This window comes from Haemaphysalis longicornis, unplaced genomic scaffold (genome assembly GCF_048455015.1).
Source record: "Haemaphysalis longicornis isolate Haplotype H1 unplaced genomic scaffold, Haemaphysalis longicornis Haplotype H1 scaffold_1, whole genome shotgun sequence".
Classification (NCBI taxonomy): domain Eukaryota; kingdom Metazoa; phylum Arthropoda; class Arachnida; order Ixodida; family Ixodidae; genus Haemaphysalis; species Haemaphysalis longicornis.
The window spans coordinates 264,981,399-265,003,082 of record NW_027526203.1 but is presented as its reverse complement, the minus strand read 5'-3'; the positions used below and the strand labels follow the sequence as shown (position 1 = coordinate 265,003,082).

The following is a 21,684-nucleotide window of genomic DNA, read 5'->3' as shown; positions in this document are numbered from 1 at the left end:
TGTAGGGCGTCGTCTTTACTCAGCAGGTTGAAAAAAAAACGTTAATTGGTATTGAATCACACCCTGTTCAGGTAGTCCTCCACTGGTATAGGCTGTAATTAGGTGAGGAAGGCTACAAGAGAAGTAAATAAAAATCCAGCACCCATCCGTTTAACGACGGCGATGGTTGAACTCGAAGCTTTCTCGTGAGGGATTCCTTGGTTGTCGTTTGGACTTGACTCGCAGACGGTTTGGACTTGACTCGTTGTGCTTTGACCTTGCATGAATCGCACGCAGTTTCGACTTCTGATCGCAGCGGCTTGGTCTTTGATCCTACGCCATCATTTAGTTTGCCGAAGAACCTTGTCTAAAACATTTACAGTGGTCTCTCGTTAAACGGAACCTCTAGGGACCGGGAAAACATGTTCCGTTCATCAGGAGTTTCGTTTAAAGAGAGAATAGATTCAGCATCGTACAGTGCTTTTCACGCCGCTGAGTCCCGACGTGGCGGACGTACGCGCAGTTGGTCTCCGCGGAAGCGGATCCCGATGTGCGAAATGAGGAGAACGGTACATTATGGGCTCAAACTTTGTTGCACGAAAGTAACCAGCGAACTTTTTTTTTCAAAGTATTCTACTGGATTAAACCTGTAAACTACAGTAGGAACTTCGATTTATTCTTCTACTTTCGCACGGATGAGCGGCCCACTGATGGGGATGTCCTCACTGCGGGCTCCCCGTAGCTAAACTACCAAGCGCTTCTCTAAATCTTTGTGGTCAGCCACTCGCACAGTCTTTTCCGTTCAGGACCAAAGCGTGACGTTTCGAAAGCCTTCCGCAGCTTGTGCTTGTCCTGTATTATTCTAGTCAGGCTACTCTTGGGGGCGGCGCACTTAAAGAGGGGTTTAGGCGTACTTCGTCGCAAGCGCAGTTTTTGTGAAGCGACCACTCTCGAAGTCATTGATTACCTCCATTTTCCTGGACAACGCAAGCATATTGTGCGGTTCTTCGCTGCCATCATATGCTGGCTTCGAGACGAAATGTCGCATACGACACCGCAAAAGGTCAGAAACCGCCGCACAAAGCCGGGGACACCGCACAAAGTCAGAGAAAGTTAGAAACCGCCGGAGACGGAAACCGAAAAATATCCTGCGCAACAGGGGGGGAACAGTGATGCGTACCGCGATTGCGCTGGGTTTGCCCAAATAGTAACGAGTTTGAGTCTGTTTTCAGTTCCGTTTACGCGGTGGCCGTAAAATTTGAGTTCCGATTAACGAAATTTTTTTTACATTGCCTTAATACAAAACCAACCAATTGTGAAGCGTTTGTTCCGTTTAAACGGTAGTTCCGTTTAACCGGTTTCCGTTTATCGAGATTCCACTGTACTTTTGTTTAAGTTGACCCCCACTATCTTGCTCCGTCTGTGGTCGTTAGACGGACGGGTGCAGGATTTTTTCTAATTTTACCCCTCCATGCACCCCTCCCCAAATCCAAACCGCTTCGACCGTGTCGGAATGGCGCATTCGGATAGACTTCGGCTTCATAACGCGAGGGACCCAGGGTCGGTCGGTTCCGACCCCGGGAAGCGTTTTGCTTTCATCTCACTTCACTCACGATCATCATCATCGTCAGAGAAAGTTGGTTTTCCATCGGTGCGTTTTCGACGTGACGTACGCCATCTGTGAGGCATAGAAGGCATCCCTTTGATATGAATGTGTTATAATTATTATACTATTTTTCACCCATTCCACGTGTTCAGCTATTGCTGAAAACTTTGGAGCGTCTGTAGCAACAAGGCGGAGAAATTTTCAATGGGGACGATTTCCCAAGGTTAGTTGTTCCGCGCACCGGCATGTCCTCCGCCGAAAAAAGAAAGTAACGAAGTTCGAATCTCGTAAGGAAGTTTACACGTCCGGGCTATGTGTAAACGGGGAACAAATTGAGGACAAACAAGACAACTCAGCCCGTATGCGGTGACTAGCAATGACAGAACTAAGCAGATAAACATACCTTACTGAACGTGGATTGAGAAAGTTTTCACAAAATTTTCTAATTTTACAGCAAAATGCGGGCCAAACGTACAACCTGAAATGAAAAACATGAATAAAACATTTAACGTGACACGCCCTCGGCTAGCAGTCAAGCGCTTTGTGGCAGCGGAGGATACACTTTAAATTTTTTAACGCTTAGCAAGCGTGAGTGTCGGCAATTTTTTGTACGCTTGTTCCAAGCGTGATGTGCATTAAAGCTGAAAAATCACGCTTCCTAAGCGTGACTGCGGGATGTGTAACGCTTACGAAGCGTCAGTAAAATATTTTTTGGACGCTTGTTTTAGGCGTGGTGAACTGCCACGCCGAGCGCTCACGCTTCCAATCCGTGACTGGCGACCGTATCGCTTAGTGAAGGGGAAAAGAGGATGTGTACTTACCCGATGCGGCATTCTCCAGCTGTGTATAGTACGCCTCTCTGACCGCCAGGAATTGTTTAAATAAACGCTGAAAGAAGATAATAGTTGCTGTGCCGTATTTATGGTCTGTGTAGCTTGGAGCACCCACCAAACCCATAAATACGGCAGAGCAAACGTTATCTTCTTTTAGCTTTCTTTTTAAAATATGTCTGATGGTCAGAGAGGCGTATTATACACAGCTGGAGAATGCCTCATCGGGCAAGTACAAATCCACTTTTCACCTTCACTAAGCGATAAGAAGGTCGCCAGTGACGGATCGACAAGACTCGCATTGTGATCGCGGCGTTAATTCTTCGTTACACACGGCCCCAAACTTAGTAGTGTTAGCAGAATAAGGGGGTGAAGGATCGCCCCTGAATTTCGGTTGATAAACCTAAGCGCCGTTGAAGGCAGTGGAAGACAAACGTTCATAAAGCATCTTGAACAAGTGCAACAAGCTAATCCCAAACAGTTAAGCTTGTGATGTGCATTCTTTCAGCGTCATTATCTATACGCAGGTGAAGAAAATTAAGTGAAAAAGGCGGTGAAGACTGCTGCGAAGGTCGAGATTTTGAATCAACGCTGAGGGACAACACAAACAAGAAAGTTAAATTTTAAATTTGACTGAAACTTTTTTATTCACAATAACTTACAAAAATGCTTCCATACACAGAAATCCGAGAAATAAAGACAGGAACTATAAAATAGGCTTCAGATGAACTCTTTATGCCGCTTTAAAGCAGCGCGTGAGCGTTGCTAGGACCGTAACTCAGACGAAGTGTAATTACATCAGCAAATCACGTACCATTTTGAGCGCCCATGGAATTTCGTCGATGCCACCATGTCCAATTGCCACCTGAAGGAATCTTGCAACTACCCAAAAGCAGACGGATGAGTAACGTCCTCTATGTAATACACACACAAACACAGCACCAAAGCTTTTTCCAGTGACGTGTCCAGTTGCAACTTCACGATTTCTCTGGGTTCTGCAGCGTACCAGCTGCTTGTGGTCGCCTCACACAGTGCACGGGCAAAGGATGTCCACGGGTTAAACCTGAAAGAGAGAAAAAGCTGCTTCAATATAATCGTTATACGCGGGGTCATCCCAGTCACCACGATGCAATATTTACACTTGAACTTGAACCAAAACGTCGGGGGTGGGGGTTGCAATTTTGTCTTAGCTTACCGGTAGTTTAGTGTTCCAGATCACCTGTCCATTTCTCGACTTTCCCGCAAATAAAACACGAGAAAGAAATAAAAAGGCCACAGATTACAGGCGCTGCGATGAGCTATCTGAGCAAGCAAAGATTTAGTCGCTCATGGCATTCGACGGCAGAGAGATAGCGATGAAAATATGCCGTGTTATGTGAACAAAGGGGGGAAAGGAATACGAGCGTTGACCCGTGTAAGAGGGTAGTAACATATTAGTCTGGCCCTTTACATCAACTCAATATCGTACATCCACTCAAAACACACTGCTGATAAGACCCGCCAAACCGGAACCGACTTACGTAGGAATTTCATAAACGGAGTTTGAAGACACTCTAGGTACCAGGTACATCTAATAAAAGTTCTTGTAAATAAATTGACAACTAGTCAGTAACTACCCCAAACACTTCACACCAAGCTCGAGAAAACGACGACCTTCAGTGAAATAGATCCCATGCTCCTGGTAGTCAACCAATACCATACAGTATATCATGATATAGCAAAGAGGCATGTCCTATTCCGCGAAGCGTTCGAATACAAGAAACAGTGGCATCGGACATCTCCCAAGATGTAAATAAACCCTAACCCCCCCAACGCTACCTGCGTGAAAACAGCGGGTAAGCCCCACAGCCCACTCAGTGGAAACAAGAATGCAATCACTGCCAATTTTTACATCTCGTGCGGAAATGCCAAAAAAATTCGGCTGGCGGAGTGGCAAGCTACCGATTGAATGGAAGAAGGCGAAGACGGTATTGATACCGAAACCGGGCAGGCCACCAGGCATCGAGAACTTACGCCCCATCTCGCTGACTTCGTGCGTGGGGAAGGTCCTCGAGCACGTGTTGGCGAACCGCTGGCAAGATTATCTAGAGCAAGAGGGGCTGTATCCTGACTCGATGATCGGGTTTCGGAGGGGCCTAAGCACCCAAGACGCGATGATACAACTGAAACAAGAGATCATCGAGAACGAGACGAGAGACAGCAGGGTGATCCTAGGATTGGACCTGCAAAGCGCCTTTGATCGGGTCAAGCACTCGGCCATCTTGGCGCAGGTGACGAAGCTCAACATGGGCGAGAGAAGTTATGAATATATCAAGAACTTCCTCTCGGGAAGAAAGATCGAGCTGTTCGCAGGAGAGATCGAGCTACCAGAACGAGATATTGGCAGCGTAGGCACGCCCCAGGGGTCTGTTATCTCACCGCTGCTTTTTAACATCGTCATGATCCCGGTCGCCGAAGCCGTGGCTGGCGTCAAGGGCGTCCGGCATACCATCTATGCTGACGATATTACGCTGTGGACGACCGGCGGCACGGACGCCAGTATTGAGAGGAGGCTGCAGAGAGCAGTCTCAGCTATCGAAGAGCGTCTTGACGGGACGGGCCTGCAGTGCTCGCCATCCAAGTCAGAGCTCCTGGTGTACTCGCCTCGCAAGGCCGGCCGACCTCTGTTGCCCCCGAGAGAGTGCGATCGCCTGGTTCTGATCACTAAGACCGGTCAGAGAATTCCCGAGGTTCCTGAGATCCGGGTGCTGGGCATGTCGATCAGCGGCAACGGCAGCAAGGATACTCTGATGAAGAAGTTGGCGATCAAAACAGCAAGTACCCTGCGGCTAATCCAGCGCGTGTCGTCCAAGCAGGCGGGCATGCGTGAGGAAGGGCTCGCGAGGCTGGTACAATCCTTCGCTGTCAGTCACATAGCGTACACGGCGGCTCACCACAAGTGGTCGCAGACGGACAAGAACAAGATTGACACCATGATCAGAAGGTTGTACAAGCGAGCGTTGGGGTTGAAGGAGTCAACGAACACCGAGCGGCTGATGCAGTTGGGCGTTCACAACACCCTGGACGAGCTCATCGAGGCGCAGCTGGCGGCACAGCGAGAGAGGCTGGCGGGGACCAAGACGGGCCGGGCCATACTCGAGACCTTGGGGTACGGCTATCAGGTCACGGGGAGGCAGCTTCACGAGCTCTGTGATAAAGTTCGAGAAAACGTGCGGGTGAGCCCCATCACAACCGGGAGCGGAGGCGAGCGAGGGCCAAGTACCTCATCGAGCAGTACAGCGGTGACCCGAGAACGAGATACGTGGATGCAACAGACTACGGAAAGGGCAGATACGCAGCGGTTACCATCAATGCGAGAACGGGGGAAGTGTCCACGTCAGCGAGTATGCGGTGTGTTAATGCAACCGAAGCAGAGGAGATCGCCATCGCCCTAGCAATGGCCGAGCCGGGGTGTGACACCGTCCTAAGCGATTCGCTAGAAGCCGTACGAAACCTAGCCAACGGCCGGATCAGTGACAAGGCAGCCAAGATAATCGAACGAGTGGTTGCGCAGGAAGAAAGAAGAGTAGAAGTAAGGTGGATCCCTGCGCACGCGGGTGAATGCTCTCCGAATACACCCAACCACAACGAGACGGCCCACAGGGAGGCGCGCGCTATTACTCACCGCGCTCCCAATGTGGAGAGTCGTCCCGAGTGCGAATGGTGGTCGGAGACCAAGGACCGAGCGAGAGGCTATGGCGAAACACTCAAGAACATGCGGCTTTCGAGACGGGCGTACCCGCCGCTACATCGGTCTCTGGGTCGCGAGGAAGCAGTGTGGCTAAGAAGACTGCAGACAGCGTCTGTCACATCACCGGCAGCGTTACATCAGATGTTCCCGGATGAATACCCCGAGGCCCTGTGCAGTGTGTGCAAGAAGGGACCGGTCAACCGGTGGCACGTTATGTGGGACTGTGCCACCGAACCGGACAGTGCCAGTTTCTAGAAGTATCCAGCGAAACTTCAAGGAGCCATCGAGTCAGCCAGCAATATAGATAAAAAATGGGCCATCCAGCAGATCTTCACCGCGCTTGAAAGGCATGGGCTCCGGAAAGGAGCTAGTGCTCAGTAGGGCTGCGACAGGGGATGCAACGTTCGGCCGCGTTGAGGCGGAGCCGTAAATCGGCCCCCGCCTACTGCAGGATCTTTGTAAATAAAGTCTTTTCCAATCCAATCCAATGGCAATAGTCGGCTAAAGTTTCTATTATTAAAGCGAAGACATTTAATGACCCATTTATAAAAACGCCGGCATTGTCCGGCATCTATGGCAGCAAAATGGCTCCTAAACCAACGTGACTGTGAAGTGTTCCAAAGCGCAGGCTGCACACGAATAAAGCATAAGAGAAGGACGTGGCTGGGGCGCATGTAGTAGCGCGTGCTTCGAATGAATAAAACAAGCAGCCAGCTTCGCTAAGTAATGCCTAGACATGCGCACTGGCTACGATGCCTTCTATAGCCCGGGCTTCGCGTTATAAAAATACAACGGATCGCGCGCTACTAGTCAGCGCCTAGGGCACAATTCGAAAACACAACTCAGAGCGCGAAACTCGAATCAGCCCTCTGCGACATTCAATTAGACATTGCCTGATATCCTGAATCCTCCCTCCACTCCGACCTCCAGTGTAGGAGATGCTTGAAATAGATTTTCCCATGCATAAGCTTGCGGAATCCTCCACTCCATAGGTCGACAGGCTCACTCACGAGTGCACTCTCACACCCCCCCCCCCCCCCCCTCACCATCACTCATGAATGAGTGGTGAGTGAACCTCGCCATCGCTTTGGACTGGCGAGTGTGAGTGCGAGTGAGTGCGAGTGAGTGCTAGTCCCACGCCCAGTGAGCCCCGCTCACCACTCGCGAGGGCGAGTGCCACTCGCAGCGAGCCCCACACATCACTCGCGAGTGCGAGGGCCACTCGCCGTGAGCCCCCCACTTACCACTCACGAGTGCACTCGCGCGATTTGCGGGCCTCACCGAGGTGAGTGCCACTATTGAGCTTGTACTCGCTGTTGGCAATTCACCGCAGGAGCCGCTCGCTGTGAAGGTTGTTTCTGGCGGGATTGATTTTAGCTTCGGAAATTTGTCTTCACTGAGATACTGCTACGGGGCAACCTATAATTGATACTCTAGTGGCGTGTTGATTTAAGAATATGATTTGGATGGCCTTCTGACTCCGTAATGCACTACTGCTGTTCGGTTTCATGACTCATGGAGGGTCTGCTGCACACACTCGCGTGCGAGGGTAGACGACGAGTGGTGATCCTGAGTGAGTGTGAGGGGGGATGGCGAGTGGCGCGCGTGAGCCTGAGTGAGCGCTAGTGGTGACGGTGAGCGGTGAGGGGGAGCGAAAGCGACTGCGAGCGGCGGAGGGCGCATAGTGAGCGTTAGTGCGAGTGAGCGCGAGTGGTGAGGGTGACTGGTGAGCGTGAGCGTGAGCGTGAGTGAGTGCGGGAGGAAAAATATATTTTTCTGTGTGAGTGTGAATGAGTGGCGCCCAGTTTTGCCGAGGTAGCCTCCCTCAGCCGAGTGGAGGGAGCAAATGGAGTGGAGGAGGGACTCAGAATACGGCCCATTGACTCATTCCCATCCACAACTTATAAGAAGCGTTTAGGTCTCCTCAGATTTTTTCCCTCCACCTTTTACATCCAACCATTCTACAAGTGAACGCTGACTTCATAGAGCCCGCCTCAGATGCTCCCCAGAATAGCTTCTAATTTAGGACTGTGAGGCTGGTTGCGATACCACGTTCTAAATAGTTACCTCTTCTCCATAACCTCAGCTCGTTCTCTGGGCCCATACATATCAAAAAGCACCAACTCAAGGCAATTCACTTGGCAGCTTAACCAGTTTGTAGCAGGGTAACCAGTTGGTAAAATTACACGTTATATTAAAATGCAGGAGCATTTGTTGAGACACCTTTCTTCGCCCCTCTCCATTCACACTTTTGTTGTCTGAAGGCAAAAGTTAAGGTCGAAATATTTGGACGCCTTCAATCGGGAGCACGACTGCGGAAGACAGTAAACGAAATTCCACTCTATTTCGTTAGAAGAAAACCGCTCTCCAGCAAACACTGTTACAGGACTATGAATGTTGTCACATTTGTAACTATTCTGGTGCTCACAAAAGAGAGCAGTCAACTTTGGAACAAGCATACGTTGTCAAAAAGTTTTGAACACTAATTTGTGGAGTCATTAAAACTGCTATTATCGTTCTGCATTTTGAAATGTCCGAAGGATTCAACCCATTTCCTTTGCTTCTTTCCTTTCCTTTTTTTTTCTGGGCAAAAGGACAGTTTGAGGCGTGTTTTGCGCAGAATCTGAATAGCAATTAGAAATTCTTCAGCTGTATTGCATGTAGGTGCTACTTATTGTATTTATGGTATTATACTTATTGTATTTATTGCATTGTATTGTATTTGCTTACCTAAGAACGCGCGGGTCATCCCGTAGAACTTTAGGAAGACAGAGTTGTGATGCCTGTATAAGCTTTGAATTCGGCTTTTCTTTCGTGATATAGAATAATCCATGTGTTACAACTTCATTCGAGAAACAAACGACGCACTCGCTCGAGCGCCGTACCTATTATGTTGGCCAAAGTTCCCACATCGCACCTCGCACTGTCCAGAAGCAGGCTTCTTGACACGTTAACTTGTCGGGTCTGACACAATTATGACTGCTATAAACACGCTAAATACATCTCCGCAGTCTATCCTAAACAAAACGCAGTGCTTTTTGAGCGGCTCGCAAACTAACCCCGCGACACCTAAATGTGTAAGGCGTAGGCCTTTCACAGAGCTATTTGGAAACAACTTTTCTGATGGAGGCGAAAAGCAAAAACGCCCGTGTGTTCGAGATTTCGGCGCACGTTAAAGAACCCCAGGCGGTCAAAATTAATCCGGAGCCCTCCACTGCGGTGCGCCTCATCGCCTGCGTTGAGTCGGCGCGTTAAACCCTACAAATAACAATACTTGAAAACTTAACAAACGCGCCTTCATTTTTCCACAGAGCATGACAAGCAAAGCAGCGTCCCATAAACAAATTGCGCACAGGAGCGAAACCGGCATCCATCGCTTTCGTGCGACTTAAGCAACCCCAGCGCGTCTTATGCAGTGACGGTCGAAATTTAAATAATCTCAATATACACGTAGTTTCAGTACTGAATCGTCGTCTTGTAGGCGAGAGGGTACATAAAGGAGGAGGGGCAGGATGAATGCCATTGAGAGAAAGGCCCCTTTGGAGAGTTTGGAGAGAAGGAAGGAGATGGAGGGAGTAAGGCTCTGTGGTGGTATTAAGGTCTGGATGTGGGACCCAAGCACGTTGGGTGGCCGGACGCGTGGGCTAGGTTGACGTGCTGAGCAGACTCGCAGCTCTGATTGATTGATTGATTGATTGATTGATTGATTGATTGATTGATTGATTGATTGATTGAAGAGTTTAGCGCACCGACGCAACGCCGGCGATGAGGTGTGCTGTAGTGGAGGGCTCCGGATTAATTTTGACCACCTGGGGATGTTTAACGTGCGCCGAAATCTCGAACAAACATGCGTTCTTGCTTTTCGCCTCCATCAGAAAATCGCCCGCCGCGTCCAGGAATCGAAACCGCGTCCTCGTGCCCAGCAGCACACTTCCTTGGCCACTGAGCCACCGCGGCGGGTCAGACTCACAGCTCTAGAATGCTCGTGCAAGACCACTATCTATGGAGAATTTTGCAATCAGTTAAAACGTAAGGAATTTGGCAGTACCAGGGTATATATGGGTTGACGTGTGTAAGTGTCGGTACATAAAGGAAGAGACGAGGGTCCATATGGGTTGACGTGTGTAAGTGTCAATACATAAAGGAAGAGACGTTTTCGCGTGTTTCAGTTCCAATCCTTGCAATATTTTTAGTGCGAATGCAATGTTAGCCTACGTCGGCCGATATTGAGGATTTAGAAATTCAAACACTCGATGAAGCCACCCGTATTGTTGCGTTTATAACTCGTTTGCCCAAAGGTACGTGGATGAGCAGTACAGGGAGGGGGTGACGCGGGTTTTCCACGACTCGAGCGAGGCCCAACGTCACGCTTTGAAATCTAACGTCACCCGCCCGTACCCGAAGGTCGGCAAACAATCAGTAAGACGTTGCATGGCACGTCGCAAGGCCCAGCTTGAAGGTTACGTAAAAATAGAAAATCCCAAATCTCGCCTATGGAAAGGTGTGGCTTCAAACCGTCTTCGTGATATTTACAGAGAACAGAGAACAACACATTACGCAGGCCACACAACAGAATCGACAAACGCACGCTGACTATAGCAACTGAGATTATTACTCTCCATCTACTGTATATTTTCTTAATAATGATACGCGGTAGTCCGGTATCTACAGAAGGCACGGTAAGACCGACTAAGCGCCGTCCAAGCAAGGGGCCGAAGACCACGCGCGCCCCTCTCAGCGTCTTCTTTCTCTTCCCTCCTTGATGATGATTCCGACTTGATGGTGATGTCTCGTAACAGAACCCCCCTCCCGTAGGAGCACCGTCTCAGTGCTGCTCAGGGCATAACTCTAGGCTGGGAACGGTAGGGCTTTAGACGGACGACATGGACGATGTCAGTCTTCGGAGGGCGCCATGAGTCAGCCGGAACGACAGGGGTGATTTCATAGTTTACAGCAGTCACTTGGCGCAGGACACGATAGGGGCCGTAGTAACGGGCGAGCAGTTTCTCAGAACGCCCTACTTGGCGCGCAGGACACCAGAGCAGCACGAGGGAACCTGGCTCAAAGTGGCGGATGCTGTGGCGTCGATCGTAACGAGACTTTTGCGAATCCTGGGATGACGTAAGCTTGGTGCGCGCTATGCTGCGGGCAAAGTCAGCCAGGGCAATGGCATCTTGGGCATAGCCAGAAGGCGGCGTGTTGTCTTCGATTAAGGTGTCTAGGGGCAAGACCGGCTCTCTACCGTAGAGGAGGTAAAAAGGCGAAAATCCGGCTGTATCATGACGGGACGAGTTGTATGCGAATGTAATGAAAGGTAAAGCAATGTCCCAGTCGCGATGGTCATCCGAAACGTACATGGAGAGCATATCCGTTAGGGTTCTGTTAAGTCGCTCCGTAAGACCGTTGGTCTGCGGATGGTAGGAAGTAGTAAATTTGTGCGTGGTTGCGCAGGAGCGAAGGATGTCGTCGACTACTCGCGACAGGAAGTTTCGACCGCGGTCAGTCAATAACTGACGAGGAGCACCATGATGGAGGATAACCTCGTAAAGGAGGAAATCTGCGACATCAGTAGCGCAGCTGGTTGGAAGGGCCCGTGTTATTGCGTAACGGGTCTCGTAATCAGTGGCCACTGCAATCCACTGATTTCCGGCCGCAGACTGCGGAAAGGGACCAATCAGGTCTAAACCAACGCGGAAAAATGGTTCGACCGGTATGTCCAGTGGCTGAAGAGGGCCGGCGGGCGGCGTCGTTGGTGCTTTCCGACGTTGGCACTTGTCGCATGCACTTACGTAACGGCGAATAGAGCAGTAAAGCCCTGGCCAGAAGAAACGCCGTCGGACACGGTCGTACGTTCTTGAAACTCCTAAATGACCAGCTGTTGGATGGTCGTGCAGTTGCTCCAGGACGTCCAAACGAAGGTGGTCAGGTACAACAGGGAGCAGCTTGGGACCTTCCAGCCGTGAATTCTTACGATAGAGCACACCGTCCTTGAGTTGGAAAGATCGTACTGATGGGTCCGAACGGGAGTTACTCAGGCGTTCAATGATCTGGCGCAAAAATTCATCCTGGCGCTGCTCTTTACCAAGGTGGAGGAAAGAGGAAATCGCCAGAAGGGATGGAAATGCGTCGGAACATACGTCGTAGGCTCAGGAGGTTCGACAGGGTAGCGTGAAAGACAGTCGGCGTCCTGGTGCAGGCGGCCCGATCTGTAGACGACTGAATAAGAGTACTCCTGGAGGCGGAGAGCCCATCGCCCGAGGCGGCCGGTTGGATCTTTCAGTGATGCTAACCAACAGAGCGCGTGGTGATCCGTCACAACGGAAAACGGTCGGCCGTAGAGGTATAGACGAAATTTACCCACAGCCCACACAAGAGCGAGGCACTCCCGTTCTGTGATGGAATAATTTCTTTCCGCTGGAGATATGAGGCGGCTGGCGTAGGCGATCACGCAATCCTTGCCGGATTGGCGCTGAGCCAGGACGGCTCCAATGCCATGACCGCTAGCGTCAGTCCGGATTTCGGTGGGTGCAGACACATCAAAGTGGGATAAAATGGGCGATGTGGTGAGGAGATGCACCAATGTGGTAAAGGCTTTGGCCTGTTCAGGGCCCCACTCAAAGATGGTGTCCTTTTTCAAAAGATCGGTTAGAGGACGGGCGATAACAGCAAAGCCTCTTATAAAACGGCGGAAATATGAGCAGAGGCCCACAAAACTGCGGACGTCTTTCGATGAGCGGGGTACAGGGAAGTCCTTAACTGCTTTGATCTTATCGGGATCGGGCTGTACTCCTTGAGCGTCGACGAGGTGGCCCAAAATGCTTAGTTCACGCCTCGCGAAGCGGCACTTCGCTGAATTGAGCTGCAGGTTGGCCTGACGGAAAAGAGCAAAAATTTCACGGAGGTGCTGGAGATGAGTCTCGAAGGAGGGAGAAAACACGAAGGGAGTCTCGAAGGAGGGAGGAAAAATGAAACAAACTGAGACTAAAACTGAAACCATGCGGTGATGTATAGTTGAAAACACTCAAAGCCGGATAATACCGCTCAGCTGGAACAAAACGCTTGCATGCTTGTTCGTAACCTTCAAAACTCTCTGCCGTAATTCATCATATTATAAGCCAGGAATTACTGAATTGGAAACGCAGATCTAAGGTCGGGGTGGCCCTTTGCAGGTGTGCTCTATACATTTAAAGACGTTCTTCGAAATAATTCATCCGTATTCACTTCTCGGCTGAGCATATGATAACTTCCCGAGGTCGCATTAATGTAACCCTGTACGGCGACACAACTCTGAGCCTTAAACACTCTTTTATCCGCCCAGGGTGACTTAATTATTGCCTCTCACATATACTTCGTGCTGTGTTCAGAACAAATTGAGTTTATAGTGCATATTTTCACTTTTTTTGTTTATGTGTAGTATTTGATAAGCGCTTTAACACTTTTTAAGCGTTCGTGATGCGCTTTCTTTGTAATCAAACAGCAACGGTGTATTGCTTCTCTGAGACATGGCCGATTTTCTAATTGTTTGTTATGTTTTAACTCAACTTTCTCACACATTCCGTCAAGATATTTCCATTTTCATGTTCCTGCTCAATAAATCTTCGCGATGAAATGATGGGAAGTGCCAGTGCTAAAAATAATGAACACCAATAAGCTCGTCGTTAAGCGTGCCGCGGTGATATCCGTACTCGAATGTTTATCAAATAACTCACGTACGCATCCTTTTTTAAGCCCAGACTGTCTTGCATTCGAGGAAGTGTAAGCACCGTCATTTGTTATATCTGATGCCTTGAGTTCACGCGCGGTTTTGATCTGCTATTCGGAACAAGACTCACAAAAGTATCCCAGTGTAATACGGTTGCTTAGGTGTACAAATTCATTTCTTGTCCTTCCTAGGCGCAGCGACTTTATCCTTGAACTGTACCCGCAGAGCTACCAATAAAACCGTTCACAGGACGAGCTCGTTGGTGTTATGCGGCGTAAAACTCGCTCCGGTTCTGTTCCATTTCGAAGATTGGAACAGTCTGTAACACGATTCGCTTCTTGTTGGCTGACCGAAGTGGCGGAGGCCGAAAGACACTTGGATAGCATGACTTTCCCCACAGTGCCGGCTCCAAGTGGAAGTCGAGGAGGAAGATGCTGACGCCTGCGTTCCACTTCCGCATCCTGGAGGACTTCCTGCCCATCATGAACGAGCAGGGGGAGATCTTCGCTCAGACGCTGCAGAACCAGACGCACCGCGTCATTGACATCACCAAGTTCGTCACCGCCTGCACGCTGGACATAATTTGCGGTACGCTTGGCGTTACAGGGGAAGATGGGACAGGGAAGCAGACGGATGAGAAAGTTTATTTGTCTCATCCGTTCTGACTGCGGTCACTCCACACAAGTGAGGGGTGTCCGGAGTCCAGGACTTTTCTGTCTGTAGCCGACCGTCCGTTACTTGTTCACCAGCCGAAGCTGGGAGCAGGGGTCGTAACTAATCAGTGCCCCCTCCCACTGTGAAGGGGTAGGGTTGGGACTTGGAGGGAGATATTGGGTGTTCAGGCATGCCCATACTATGTGGTATGAAAAAAATAGAAAAGGAGCACAAACCCCTCAGAAAGCATCCAGGGAACGCAGTTAGCAACGCCTTGACAACAATTATGAAATGGCTAGCTCAACCAGCCTGCCTACCAACTTGAGGCATCAAAAAAATTAATGCATGCAACTATAACGAGCTGTAAACGGGTTTATCTGTGCTGTGTTGGAAGGGGATTGAAGGTAAGGCATTTATTCGAGGTGTTTCGTTTAAACTTATGTTCCTTTGAAAAGTTTAAACCTAAGTTGTAAGCGTACGAAGGAAATATCGGGGTGGTAGGGATGAACCATAACCACACCAATATTTATCTCTTGCCGTCGCGATACTCGTTATAACGATGACAAAAATGCTATAAACGAATTTGTCTCATTTGCTAGTCGGTTATATGTTGCAGCAGAGTACCTAAAAGACCAGGCGCTCAGCTATTTACGCTTGTGCGTTCGTCGAATATACTGCTTCAGGAATTTAGATGCTCCGTCGACCCTGGGCGAACTTTTTGATAAAACTTCCCGTCTTTAACCTTAATATTTTACTACCCGTTATTTTTATATGAATAGTCAGAACGTATCTTGGCTAATCCCTACAAGCTCTATTTGTCGATTTTACGGCTTCTGGTTTTTTTTTTGTAGCTTTTTTTTTTGGACCCTAATTAAGCTCATGACCTCTTCATGGCCATTAAAAACCGTGGCCTTGAGTGACTCAATGGTTCATTTCCATAGTGCGTGCAATATTGAGTCTTCAAATGTATCTGCACTTTTGTTTTAACGCAATACTACCATTAAAATACACTTTACATTGCTTATTTCAAACACAGAGAAAAACCGTGCATATCTGTTGAGTTAACTGCTCTGAAACGAAAAAAAAATCCGTGAAATATAATCTGTTGCCGAACGTTGCGCTCTTAGGGTATTTTCTCGGAGGCTTAACTACGCCAACGTCATCAGGCTCAGTTCGCTAGAAATGTCATTAATCCCAGTTTTAAGCCGTCGTTAGCTCCGTGCAGCTTCGAGAACGCAAGCACGCTTTGTTTGGGACTCAATAGGAAACGCATGGTTGTGGCGAACAGTGACAACACGCATTATAACAGACGTACTTGAGAAAAATTACACCACGCATCTCCACAAAAATAAATCGATAAGAAGTTCTATTAAGCCTACTATGTTATAAATGTCTTTTAGTGGCAGCTTCAAAGCGGCATTCTCTTAAACGTTTTGCAATTGTGTGGTGCTGAACACCGATGTTCATCGGACACGCCCGTGCGGAGCAGGGGTGAGCGGAAAGCTGGTAGTAATAAACAACGGCTAGTCAGCGTATAACCTAGCTTTAATTGAAACGAGGGAAATAAACTGTGGCTCACCGTGAGTACTAATTGCGTGATTCAGCTAATACGTGCTTCGCGTAGATTGAGGAACTTTTTTTTTTTCGATCGGTTTCTTTATCATCTGTTTATTTATCAAAACATCGGTTTGTTGATCATTGCACTTTTCGTACTTGTGCGAGCGTATTGGGTTCTAGGATTGCGCATTTCTTTTATCGGGTGTAAAAGTTTAAATAGTCTGTGCACCGTAAGCCTCAATTTACAATTTTGTAGTTGTACTTAAAAAAACAGCGCCACATTATGCACCGACCAGCACCACCATTAATTGTTTGCGGTACAGTAGTAAGCATTTTTCTTAATAAGACTTAATTTCTTCCACGCACGTCGCACTGCAGATTGTTCAAAAAACGTCACATTAGGCAGTATTTTGTTAATGGAGATGTGGCTGACTGTAACAATTAACAAGTGTTTATAACGTGTGAGACGGGCAGAAATAAACAACCGAAGCTCGTCATTGCCATACAAAGCTCAATGTGCGGCTACTCTCTCCAAGGCAATATACGTTGGTGCCGGTCGGCGGATCCTAACGGTGGTTTGGCATGAATGTCGCTACACTAGTTCGCCCCAGAGGTTGGGAGGGGGGGTGCATGTCATGGACGCAGCGACGACTCTGTGCAACGTTTCTTACGGCCGACGAGGAAGCGTGAATCAGTTATATGTCCATATACTCCCCACACTATAAACATTTGGCTAGGTCAGCGTATTGTGCTGATAAAGTGGCCGCCATGACACGTTAGCACTGGCTTGCAGAGTCTCTGCAAAATCCACATTTTAACTGGTTATTTTATACACCGCCAATTCATCAATATTTAGTTCCGTCATGCTGTATTTTAAAGCTGCCTGCCCTCATTTATTTGCTATAATAAATAAGAACTTATCTGCTGGTTTATAGCGCATTTGTTCTAGTTTTTCGATATCGCTACGTCAGCTTTCCCACCTGAGTTATATGTATACGAAACCGTGTTCCTCATTTAAAAAAAACGCATCGGTTCGAATGAGCTTGCTCCAGTTTGTCCTAATGCGTCGTCGTTTGACGTGCCCTCGGCTCCTTCCCAGAGACTGCAATGGGAGTCAAGGTGAACGCGCAGACCAACCCCAGTTCTACGTACGTGACCAACATATACAGGTGAGAGCCCACTCCACTCCCAAAGATGGCAGGGAGGACCACGGTTCACCAAAGGCGGTCGGCCGTAACACGGGCGCAAGTTTTCCCTCCGTGTTTCTTGGATCTGAAAATTGGATCGCATGCCACTGATCACATCAGTATATCAATCGCCCGATGTTTTGATCTGTCAAAAACACTAACTTCATTGGTCCTTAGAAAGGCCAAATAGGGATATTATAAATAATAAGGACGAATGAGCAGTTTATGTATTTTATTACTTTCCATGCGCTGTCAGGCGGCAGTTCTTTCAACCATATTATTGCCCTATGAAGAAGACAAGGCTCCTGCAGCCGGAAGGGCCAAAAATATTTTAAGGTTTTGAGCATTGAAAAAAACTTTACTTCATGCGAAATATAAACAGCATTGGGAATAATTTAAATGCCCCCTCATTATTCGATCTTTCTTATCATTTTTGTAATACCTTTGTGGAAAGAACTCGTTTTTAAGGCTTTGATTACTAATTGACACGTGCAAGAGACGGCAAATGCTAGAGTATCGACCTTTTTTTTTTTTAGGTCGAAGCTCAGAAGTGCTCGTTCCCGCGGTAGCGGCGTTTGTCGACGTAACCGAACCAACGCGAGACAGAGGGGAGGATGAGAGAGACCAAACGCGGAACGCAGCGCTCAATAAATTATGGGGATAGAAAAGATAGCGAAGGTGAATTTGCTGAGTAAGGTATAGCGGGATATTGAGGAGGAAAGAGGAGAAGGAGAACATGGCTAAAGAGTGTAGAGCCGCGTTTGGAGCGAATGGGGAGCACAGGGGAGGATGAACGAAAGGGAACGTGGAGCGCAGCGTAGAATAAATGATGCTGACAGCGAAGGGGGTGCGAGGATGAAAGCGGATGAACGTACAGAGGAGTCATTAGGAGGAAATCTAAGAGGAGGTGAGTGAAGAAAGAGTTTAAACGGGTGCTTCAGCGCTGCACTATGCTATGCTATGACGTTTTAGGGGGGGTGGGGGGGATGAAAAGGGCCCGAAACTCTCTGACACCACACGTCAGACAGTTTCGGGCCCTTTTCATCCATCTCACCCCACCTAAAACCTCATAGCATAGCATAGCGCAGCGCTGAGGCACCCGTTTGTGCACTGAGCGGTGTCGACGACAGCTTCATCGGTAAGGTACGCAGAAAACGCGTCCACCGATACCACAATTGCAAACACAACGCTGCATGAGCCATGCTCTTCCTGCAGCGGCTAAAATATGGCGCCAGAGTGGTCTGTAGCTGCACACACATACAAGTCTCTCTCAAATTCTTCGCCTCCATATAAATCTCGGAATGAAAACACTTAAGCTGCTGCTCTCAAAGTTCGCATTAAGGCGTATTGTAATCATCGGGGATTTCTTTTTAATTGCGCTGATTTTCCCAATTTATGAAGAATGACAGCTGTGCAGGTAAAAGATCGTTTATGGGGGCACTAAGCAGGCCGACGAGCGATCCTTTAACGAGAGTGAATTGGGCTGATTTAGAAGATCTCTAACGATAAGTCGTGCTCACTTACGAGTACACAGGACAAGACGTTTGAGTGCATTTCTCTTTCATAGTTCCCCGTACGTTTCCTTCCCCACAACGGTTAAAAAAGTACCCGTATACATGATTACTGCGATAAACGGGGTATATTCGGTACCCTAAGTCTATGGCGTAGTCTGCCAACCATGTGCAAAACAACGAAGGTGGTCGGCGCATGCAGGTTCGAGGCGTAACTTCCGCCTTCTCTCCAGGCTGTGATTTTTCCGTTGCAGCGTCTAATCACGATTTTCCTTCCAAGCAACGTGCATCATTGCTAGCGATAATGCTCTGTGCCTCGACGAAAGACTGAACCATCTGGAATGGCTTCAAAGACAGCACCAAACGACAGCACCCAAATAGTCGTTTGGTGGGAGCAGACTTCGGGCAGCTGATGGATCATACAGTATTTTATCGGGAGGAACGGCTTTCCCTACGAACCTTAGAGCTTGAGGTTGTGCAAGAGACTACACTTGCGGGAGAGCGTTGTTTGAGAGGGGCAGTCACGTTTGGGCAGTGCTCACAAATTCCCACAGGTAAGTATGCGTGATGTTAAAAGTACCCTAAGAAAGAAAAAAAAAACTCGCTGCAAAGACGCTTAGTGGGAAGCGAATAACTTAGGACTAGTGAGGATGCAAACAGCCTTAAATGAACAGTTTGGACGAGAGAGAAAAAAGAGGTGGTCATTTTTCTGCGTTGTTCATTTCTTTTTACCTTTTCTTTACCTTTTCTTTCTTTAAGTTTCTACGTAATGGAACGCCTGCACCACTTATGAGCCGGGCACAACTTCTCAATGAAAGCGCGTTTGAAAGAATAGCTTAAGGACAAATACGGTGCAAATATTTTTATCGTTATTCTCAGTTGTTTTTTTATAGAAACATCGTGCCGGAGGGAATATACCTGTAGTGTTGGTTCGGTAATGAGCGCTGCTGAGCCACATTTGCGATGTTTTTTAGTGCAAAAGCGAAATTTACTAATGTCCGCTTGTCCGAGACTCTGGTGCACATTAGGCGAATCTGTAGCAACCCATTAAGACGCATCTCACTGCCCAAGTTGTGCCCTAAGGACCAACGGTGTGCTAACGCCAATTTACCCGTCGGAATGTAACACTAGTAAAAAAAAAAAAAAAAAAAGAGGCACACCAGGCGCGCAGAGGTAAAGGGAACTTATAACTTTAGCTGAACAAATGTGTGCGACGCACGATCGCAAGGCAGAATTTACTTTCATTGTCAAGCAAATCACCACTTCTGTGAGGTGGGAGTCATCCCCATGACAATGTAACGGTGAAGTACCACGCTCACCGCGACTTATTTCCAATTCGTAAGTTACCCATCCCTAATGCTTTCTTTCCCAGGCACGTTGTCTGCTATTCGAAGGAGGACGTATATACTCGCATTTGCGTATTTACACCAGGCCAATCACTCAGAGGGGACGCAACAAATATCTACAGGCGCCCATTTTTTTCGCCCCGAACCCTTGTACTACAGTGAAATATTCTAGTTCACTGTACTTGTACGGTGGCATTATAACTTCGTAGTTTAAAGGTTGCGATCAGAAACGGTCACAGCAAACACCGTTCCAGCGGCGCATGACGGAGACAAAACCAACCGAACGTCTAGATTAAAATGATCGCGCTAGCCGCCAGAGGGCAAGCGCAGACGTCGAATCGCAGATTGGATTATTTACCCAAATGATTGCTTTAGACTGCATGCTCATTACGATGAAGGCGTTTTCACTGTGCTATATTCCAGCGCAGATTACATTTTGTATAATCTATTGATGAGCTTCGACATTCCCCAATTTTTTACCATTGATTCAAATTCTCGCTAAGGGGTCCAACGCGCCGAACCTACACCTGGGCTATGAGGCGCGCCGTAGGGGAGGGCTCCGGATTAATTTTGACCTCCTGGGCATCTGTAACGTGCGCTGAAACCTCTACACACAGGCGCTTTTGCTTTTCACCTCCATCAGAAAAGCAGCCACCGCAGCCGGGATCGAACACGTGTCCTTGGGCTCAGCAGCACAAGGACTCAACCGCTGAACCACCGCGGCAGTTATTTACCATTGATCACAGTGGTTGGTAATGCTGGATATTTGTGGCGAAGCAGACATGGGAGAGTTGCTCATAAAGGAGCAAAACCTGGCGTAATAGCTTTCACTACTCCGGGCTACAAATACGTGTCGAAGCACGACGCCGTTTGTGGGCCGCAGTACGTACGCACGTACGCAGGTACACACGCAACCCGCAGTACGAACGCACAAATGTTTTATCGGGACAACTGTAAATACGCGTGGTTAATGCTTTCACGAGTATTCCCGCAGTAGCTATACTTAACCAGGCGCGAGAGAAGTCTGTATATTGAAAAGCAAAAGGCTTTGCCGCAGTAATAATCGCCTACATGCTTCTCTGCTGGGGGTTGGGGAGGTGAAAAGAAAGGTACTAGGGGAGTGGGGCCGCAAAGAAAGAAATCACGATCAGTTAGTTACAGCAACGTGTGCCGGTGATTCAAGCACGGTAAAATGCAGCTGTCACGCCGGGATGGGCGACTTATTCGAACGTCCTCTACATGTTAAGCAGACCCGTTTCTAACCCAGAAAACCGTTATAGGCTTCCGGCACGCTGGCATGCCGCCCTACCGGCAAGCAAGCGCGCCGGTTAGCAGTTGCGCTGGTAAGCACTTCAGTGGACACACTCGTTTGGTCTACTCGTGCGGACAGACTAATGAAAATAATAACCCCCGGTATTTGCAGCCGTCGCCAGAAAACAAAAAACAAAACATTTATGGCGTGGGTGGTACCTGCTCAGCATGGATAAAATTTCCAGCTTCCAAGCTAGACCCCTTTAATCCAGATAACCACACAAAAGTAAAAAATCTCGGCTCTGATTCTACGGACCAGTGCATGGTCATG

General features: G+C 48.4%; 1 protein-coding gene across 1 annotated transcript in view; it reads left to right on the top strand.

Moving 5' to 3' along the window:
- The window catches only part of LOC144145374 (cytochrome P450 4V2-like), a 123,683-nt gene that overhangs the window by 85,775 nt on the left and 16,224 nt on the right, over positions 1-21,684 (top strand). Inside the window, exons 4-5 of the mRNA XM_077676963.1 lie at positions 14,248-14,435; positions 17,158-17,227. Coding sequence (XP_077533089.1) covers positions 14,248-14,435; positions 17,158-17,227 — 258 coding nt within the window. The remainder of the gene's footprint in view (positions 1-14,247; positions 14,436-17,157; positions 17,228-21,684) is intronic.